Genomic DNA, 8,076 nt, shown 5'->3' with positions numbered 1-8,076 from the left:
ATCACCGCAAATACGTGCTGGCCGTTAATAATAGTAAAGTCCTAGTGACATAGGTAAGGGCCAATCGGTACGGCTGGACTTTACTCTTCTGGCCGAAATCATTGGTCTTTGCCAACACTGGTCTACAGGCGGCTCAGTATCGCCTATAACGGCCTATGGGCTGAGAAAATTGACAAGCAAATTACACTCGAGAGCCATGCGCTCTGTATCAGGCAAATAATAAAATTAAGCCGAACTTGACTATTATACGGATAAATTAAGTGTCTGGATACTTTTTAAAATTGGCATCCCGTCACGTCTGAGCGCATTTCATTGGGCATCCAACTTCCAATGAAATTCTGCCGTTTGGCAGGCCAGAATCTCTCTTTCAGTCGGTGATACACAGCCACATATAGACTACATCGTACCCGACATTGAGGTCGAAACCCTACTTGCTCTTTTTTCGACGATACTGCGCAGACCTTAGGATGGTTGTCTCAAGTTGCACTGCCGCATGCAGCGTGTACACACGGCGCCACGTCAGTCACCCCCCCCCCCCTCCAACCTCCCTATATGACGGTGTAGCTCAATAAATACAGCGCAGGGTCTTGCCCCGAGAATGTTGGCTCGACTCCAACCGCTGTTATTCTGTGGTTTGTGTATTGTTGTTTGCCTGGATTGTTGATTACCTCGAGTACGTCCTGTGTGTATCCAGGGGCGGGATCCCTAATTGCTGCGGTCTCGAGCAGGCGCGGGTGGCGCTCAATCTTGCTGTTCAGGACTCCCGCGCGGTGGAGAGTGCAGAGGTGCTTGAGGACGGCGGCTGAGCCGCGCGATGTGATCTTCCGCTCGGCTAAAAATGCAAGAACTGCTTTCTCCGCCCGTTTGGCCAAGTCGAGAGCCTAATCGCGGTAGTCATGCGCTGTCGTGTAAAGCTCGAAGCCGTCGTCCAAGAAGGGTTTCATGAAAGCCGCAAACAGCTTCGCGTCCGACTTCTGCTGCTTTGAGATGAGTGCTTGCCAGAACCTTGGCTCCTGCGCGTATCAAGCGAGCCACGAAGCATGAATGTGAGTGACTGATGATCTGAGCTGCTTCTTCTTGGGCTCACTGGCAGCTTTTTCTGCAGTGTCTTGGTGGTGGCGCTTGTGTTTAGGATGCATACGATAGTAAGCGAAGCGCACGTCGACTGCGCGACGCTCCACAGAGGCCCGACATAGTGACGATATATCTGACCAGCGAGTGACGTTGAAGTCGGTCGACAGCTGGGGCAGTTGGTGGCAGACGTGGGCAACGATCTTCGGCTGGAGGCACCGGACCGAAGTCGAAAAGGATACATAGTGTGAGGAGTCGGAAGGGAAAAGATCGCTCAAAAGAGGTGACACAAGGACGGACTAAAAGAACAAAGGAGAGGCGACAAGGGGCCGAAGGAAAATCAGTCATTAGGGTAGGGTAGACCTCGTAAAGAGCACGGGACGACCGGTCCTGGTCGCCCAACGCTCAGTTGCAATCTAGCCAGGAGGAGGCAAGGTTAAGCAGCTAATCGTAAGCGTGAGGTTCTGCGGGGCCGGCCTCACCCAACACTGAGAGGAAGACTTACAGAGAGTGTCATGCATGATGGACTCCCCTCGCCCGTGGGTACAACTACAGGATCGTTGTTCACCTTGGCCTCGAGTGCGTCCATGCGCTGACCTTAACACTGCGCGGGCTCGATTAAATGGTTAATTACAGCGGCTTGGTGTCGAATAGGCTTCCGGTCGCGGGTGGCTTCGGTTTGCCTGCCGTCTTGCGAGGTTGGTTGTGCTTTAGTGCTGCTGCTAGATTTGTCGCAGGGTGACGCTATGGATACCAAATGCGACGACCATCCAAACAATTTTGCGATGGAGCTGCCACTGGGAAGGACGCATGCTTCGATGGGCTTGGCGACTGGAGCGTCGGGGCTGAGCTCCTTAAGCAAAGGATAGTGGCGCAGCACACACGAGGTAAGAACATCAAGAACGGACCGGTTGACAGTATGGCTTGTGGACCCAAGGTCTTGTTTGGTAGTGAAGAGAATACGCTGAGCAGCTTCGATTTTGGTGCGCGTCTGCGAGTCGAAGGACTTGAGCTTCTGGGGTACCACCGGTGCTTCAGCGTCGTGGCCACTAAGTATCTTGCAAATATTGTGGTCCTCTGCGCTGATGTTGAAGATGTAGTTGAATCCTTTATTTGTTGTTGTCATGTTCCAGTCGCCGCGGTCGAAGATCCGGCGAGCCGTGAGCTGACCACAAGCGTTCGCGTGCTGAGCGTCGCCGCGATGAAACGAGTGGGACGTAAGTGCAACCTCGATACCAGCCGGCTTGGTGATGCGATCTAATACGCGGTCTACATGGGCAAAGATGGTCGGGGTCGTGTCCAAGCCAGAAGTCAGCGCAGCCAGGCCTTGCGTCGTCGTCGGATGGTCAAGCATCTCCAACAGCGGCACGTCTGGGGCCAGCTCGATGACAGCATGACGTCGCTACTCGGGCAGGTTGTCAATAACGCTTGCGGACGGGGCTACCTAGGTGAGAAGCGCCAGTGTGACAGCGAGGAGGGGCACGTGGCAAAGCTCGCGTCAGGGAAGATCGACAGGCCCTGCTCTACGGATGTCTTCATCCGGATGAAGCGAACGAAGAGCACCTTATCCGCGTCGCCGAACAAGTTCAGCTTCCGGAGCAGCGCAAGGTCGGACGCTCGGCTGAACAGATACCACAGCAGGGAGAGTAAGGCAGCGTCTTGGTAGTCACTTGGACAACTAGTGTTAGCGTCAAATGCAATATATAAGCATTAATTTTAAACCACCCTTTGAGCACGGGGGGCTTTAATGATGAAGCCATCACCATCTCGCTTTATTAAAAAAATGTCCAGTGTTTTCTCCGTTTTAAGCAGCCAAGCCTTAAGTGCGGGTCTGTGCCGAGGGAACTGTTCGAGTAGCCATAGTTTAGCCTGCCGGTAGTATTGCATTAAAGTGTTTCGAGCCAACGGCTTGCCTTTTTTGCCCTCATTAAATGCAAGATACGTACCAAGCTTATCCATCACTGGTACGAAGCACTTTCCAGTATCATCACGCTCAATGCGAGTTCGTACATTTTCATCACTGACATTCTCAGTTTTTAGAAACTTCTTAAAAGTTTCCACTGCTGTTGCCTTGGCTCTGTTTGTGTTTCCACACTCTAGCTCCGCTAAGCTCATTGCGCTTATCGAATAAATGCAAAATTTGCAAGTGATACGATGTTGACTTGCCTACTTAGTGGAGAAACATATTTTTCGTATCGCTCCTTCCCGATACGTCGGAAAGGCTGGATTGTATGACTCACCTAACCTCGCACTGTCTTATTGGTCAAAAATACATATTACCGAGATGTGACTGGACAATTATTTGTGCCTTGATGACGATTGTGTGGTGTAGGGATTTCCAGATTCGACCATATGCCAACCTACTTTAGGTCAAGAATCTGCTCGGTCTGATAACCCAGAGCTTAGGAGCAAAGGATCACGGTAAGTACTCGGCGATCTGTCCGGATATGCTATCCGGATAGCCGCTGAGCTCAACGGTCGCCCGAACTCAGCTGAAGGGTCGGTAGAGATCCGTAAACGACTACATTTCACTAGATATTTGTATAGGAAGCATAGGATTAAATAGGGGGAGCCAAAAAGGCTCCCAGAAGATAACAGAGCAGAATTTTCCTAGTCCAAGACACGTGTACACTTTTCCGGTAAGTCCCTGCATAGGGCTGGATTATGCCTGCCGTCAGTACTCGAGAGGCATAGCTTGTAGGGTATTGACTGGTAGCGCCAAGAGATTAGGTCGGTCCGGGTAGGACAAAGTCTCGCTACGCGCGAAAGAAAGCCCCGCATACTCAGCGGGCCGGTACGTCGGATAGCCCGGGTGCCGTAACACTTCTAGCCGAGCAGCCTCTGCGCTCGGTGACCTGTAAAAGCGCTCGCGCGCCGTCGTTTATCCTTTGGTGGAGGGCACAGGGTTGTGAACGAGCTCAGCCGAACCAAACTCGGCGGAGCCTCGGAAGTGATCTGGCTTGGTTAGTTGGAACCGAGTGGAAGCGAGCCACTCGTCTGTCCCGGAAGGGCCGAACCGCGAGGGGACCACCCTCTGCGCAGGCCATACAACCGCCGACCTAACTCGGCGATTTGTTGTGGTTTGTGTAAGGAATCCACATCTGACGGTATTTGTGTGTTCTACTACACCACAATTGGCTATTTTATTCCATACAAAATTCAAGTTAGATCGGATGCATTGTCACATCCAACCATATCACAAAAACATTAATAGCCATATAAATGAACATACTTCGGTGTCTATCATTTTAAAGTGCGGTAGCACCTCTAGACTCGCACTCTAACAGCATAAACGCAAGCTCACTACTAAAGCAGCGGTTTTTGCACGAAAATTTAAATAAACGAGAATCCTGGTAAACTGAATGAAATAATCAATTTTGCTAAAATATGTGATTTCAGTAAAAAAAAAACAGATTCGTGAATTTCTTCGCCTCTTTTTATTTTGTGCTTTTCTTACATAATTAAAATTCTAGCAGCTCTTTAATGCTTATTTGCTCTCTTTTGCTGTCGAGACGCCCTCGGAGAATCTGAATAGCCAAGCTGAACGATAATTTATTTACGGCTGGCAATCACCATTTTTTTGTAGTAGTTGTGTACAGCAATACTGATACTACTATAAAAAAACATTCCGACCGACCCAGTCTCTAATTCTCTTCCTAATTCACACCACTTCTCTCCATACTTCAAACTTCTTTTCATCTAACGAGCATCTACATTTCTTGTTGAATCACCCGCAGTTCGTACGCAATAGCAGGCGCAGTCGGTCGTTCCGCCGGGTCTTCAAGTAGACATCGCTCCACCAGGTCTTTTAAAGCCTTTCCACACGTTGCTCGTACTTTGGGGTGCAGTTTTCCCGTCGCTACTCGGTGAAGAATAGTCAAGTCCGACATGATCTTGCCGTTTGAAGCACGAACGTTATCGTACGGGATCTGGTTCGTGTCCAGTTCCGTAAGCAGCGTACCAAAGCTGTAAATATCAGCAGCTGGGCCGTAATCGGAGTCGCCTCGAATAACCTCAGGGGCCAGCCATCGACCCGTGCCAACACCTCCAGTCATAGTCTTATCCGACGACCTGAATCGTGACGTACCAAAGTCACTCAGCTTGGCTTCCATGTCTGAGGATAACAACACGTTGTTTGACTTGAGATCACGGTGTACCAATGGCGGCGTGAAGGAGTGCAAGTACACGAGTGCTTCAATGACATCAATAGCGATATTAAACTTCGTAGTCGTCCAGCCACTTGGCGTGTTGGAATCTGCCAGATATCGTCGGAGATCACCTCCTTCCATGTATTCCAGCAGCATTTGTAGATCTGTTTCGACAGTCCAAGCAGCGCCGATAAGCCTCACCAGATTCGGGTGATCGAAGTTTGCGATAAGTTTGATCTCTTCCACGAAAGCTGCAGTGTGTTTCTTGGTCCGTCTCTCGGGTCGAAGACGCTTTGAAGCTAGTAATTGTAGATTCCTGTAGCGGACTAACCAAACCGTAGCGTAAGCTCCACTGCCAAGTGGTTTAAGATCCTTAATCGCAGATGCACGCAGCTGTAACGAGAGTAATTCGAGATCGTTCCAGATCGACATAAACCTCTGCGGTTTACCCTTTGAAACTGCCTCTTCCGTCGAGACAAAGGAAGGGATACTGGAGACAGCAGTGGCGTCAACCACAGCCACCTCGGTGTTGTCCATCTCATGCTGTTCATTTGTCAACGTCGGGATGCCCATAGACACGTCACTTGAGAGTCTTACCATCGGAATGTCCTCAAAAGATGACCCTCGGCCACGAGACTGTAACAATTGATGCCAATTATTTGTAGAGGAGTAATGGTCACTATATCCAACAGTGTCACTGGCGATAGAAACGTCCATTTTCTTGTGTTCTTTTCGTCGATGTAACACGAAAATGAATGCAGCGAATAGCACGACAAAGACGCCACAGACGATCCCCACAATCCAGCTCATTGAAGATGTAGACGAGGACGATTCGGTCGTCGTCGTTGTAGTTGAGCCATCAGAGGCAGCTGAGCTGGACGAGACGGTACCGCCATTGGTCGTAGCACTTGTTGTCAATGAGCCATCGTCGGTAATACACACGGGCACATTGACGATTTTGCCCTCTCGTGAGCAATCCAAATCAGTACTAAAGTCGGAGGTGGAGAGACCTAGAGTCTCGAGACTGTTTAAGAAGTTCGCCTGTTTACTGGTGAACTCTCGAGATGCTAGTGGGTTTCCGGTCAAATTTCTGAATGCAAGAAATGTTAGATTTTTTTAAGAAAAAAATAAAGATACAGAGCAAAAACGTACAGTGTCTTCAGACTGGAATAACTGTAGACAGCGCTGGGAATACTAGTCAAGTTGTTGCCACCGAGGTACCTGCGAATTGACAGAAAAAATGTTAGCTATTTAAGTTTAAGTCTCACTAAAAAAATTCTTCAAGTTACTTACAATTTCTCCACTTTTGAGAAAACCGCCGAGAAGTTGGCGAGGTTATTGTTCTGCATGCTCCTGCAATAAAAATAGGGTTTAGAAAAAAAATGTACACCCAGCGATTTCTCCTCAGGGCATCCGTACAGTGTTGTGATGGAGTCAATTCCATTGGTAGCGTCCACTGACGTGACGTAGTTGTTGTCCAGAACTCTACACGTCGAAGAATAATAGCAACATGTTAGCAACAGCTTCAGATGTCGTTCTCATAAGCCACTTACAGTTCCTTCAATACTTGTAGAGAGCTCAGCTTCGCGGGGAAGGTCGAGAGAAGAGTGTTGCTGAGGTCTAGAGACTCCACCGACGCCGGAACGAACGCCGGTAATGTGTCGATCTGGTTCTTGAGAGCGAGATTTGTGAGCCCTACTGTGGTCACTGACGTCGCGGACGAAATCACATTCGAAGATAAAATAATGTTGGAGACCTTGCCTTTGGGGTATTCCATCGCAGTCGTCCCTCCTGTTGCGATACTATATTATAAAAAAAGCATATAAAGTCAGCATAAAAATAAGAAAACCTAGCACCTTTTACCAACAAGACACTCGACGTACAAAGTGGTGACTGCAGAGGACACGCTTATCCTTCCTAGCGCTGTAACGTCATCGTTCGAGACGGAGGGCCAGGAGCTCGTCTCATCCGGATAACCTGCCAAGTCGGACTGTGTGTACCCGCCTGCTGCGAGTTCCTCTTCGCTTTTGTATGTGCCGAAACCCACCAATACGACCAATTTCTCCGAGTTTTTATCCACACGCATGCACTTGTACGTGCAGACTCCGTCCGTCTCACAGCCAGAGCCTGAGCAGCTCGAAGCGGACATGTAACCCACACACAGATCGTAGTCCCCACAGCCTGTACAGTCCGCAGTCGTTAGAGTCGTTGGGCCGCCAGCACATGCAGCGTACACGCCACGGTTACGAGCGATCAAGTACAGTAACCCCACGACCGTCAAGCGTCCGACCAAGCACAACGGCGCCACCATTTGCTAATGTCGATGGGCTTGTCCGCCGTCTGAAGGCAACAGCGAGGAGCTTCTAAAGTTTCGATGGAGAATGCAAGACTATGGAGTGGAGAGACAGTGGCTTTGACCCAAGAGACAGAGAGCGGCCACTTGAAAGTAAAAGTGCGTCCGACTGGCGACCATGCAGATGGAAGGGAACAAGCGGTGTCTGAATCCGCCAATGTGGGGCTGCCATCCGGCTGCCAAACAGTCTGGTCAACTCCATGCTCGATTGCTGAAGCGCCATCGTCTGTTGTTTGTCCGGATGGCTGTAAGTGAAGGGAGGCTTTAAAATACATGTATTAATACAAACCTCGTCCAACGCCGGCATGTCAGTTCCTATCATACCCGATCAACTCTGTCAACTTCACCAAGATGATTTCGTGTCGCCCAGCCCGCAGCCTTTCCCGTTGGTCTCACGTCACTGACCCTACATGTATTGATCATCAATAGGGAGCCATGAGCCGTCAATTTGATGGTAAACTGGAGCAACCTGGATCAATATATTTATACCGATATATAAATTGC

The 8,076-nt window shown here is 49.6% G+C and overlaps 1 protein-coding gene across 1 annotated transcript; it reads right to left on the bottom strand.

Moving 5' to 3' along the window:
- Window positions 1-4,781: 4,781 nt before the first annotated feature.
- PITG_07731 (protein kinase, putative) lies at window positions 4,782-7,530 on the bottom strand (the record flags this gene model as incomplete). The annotated part of the gene is made up of 6 exons (XM_002904622.1): window positions 4,782-6,309; window positions 6,372-6,440; window positions 6,513-6,572; window positions 6,639-6,704; window positions 6,773-7,021; window positions 7,103-7,530. 6 exons carry the CDS (start codon window positions 7,528-7,530, stop codon window positions 4,782-4,784), a joined length of 2,400 nt encoding a protein of 799 aa, XP_002904668.1.
- Window positions 7,531-8,076: the final 546 nt, after the last annotated feature.

This window comes from Phytophthora infestans, genomic scaffold, assembly GCF_000142945.1.
Source record: "Phytophthora infestans T30-4 supercont1.11 genomic scaffold, whole genome shotgun sequence".
In the NCBI taxonomy this organism is placed as follows: domain Eukaryota; phylum Oomycota; class Peronosporomycetes; order Peronosporales; family Peronosporaceae; genus Phytophthora; species Phytophthora infestans.
The sequence above is the reverse complement of the archived record's forward strand: the minus strand, read 5'-3'. Positions and strand labels throughout refer to the sequence as shown.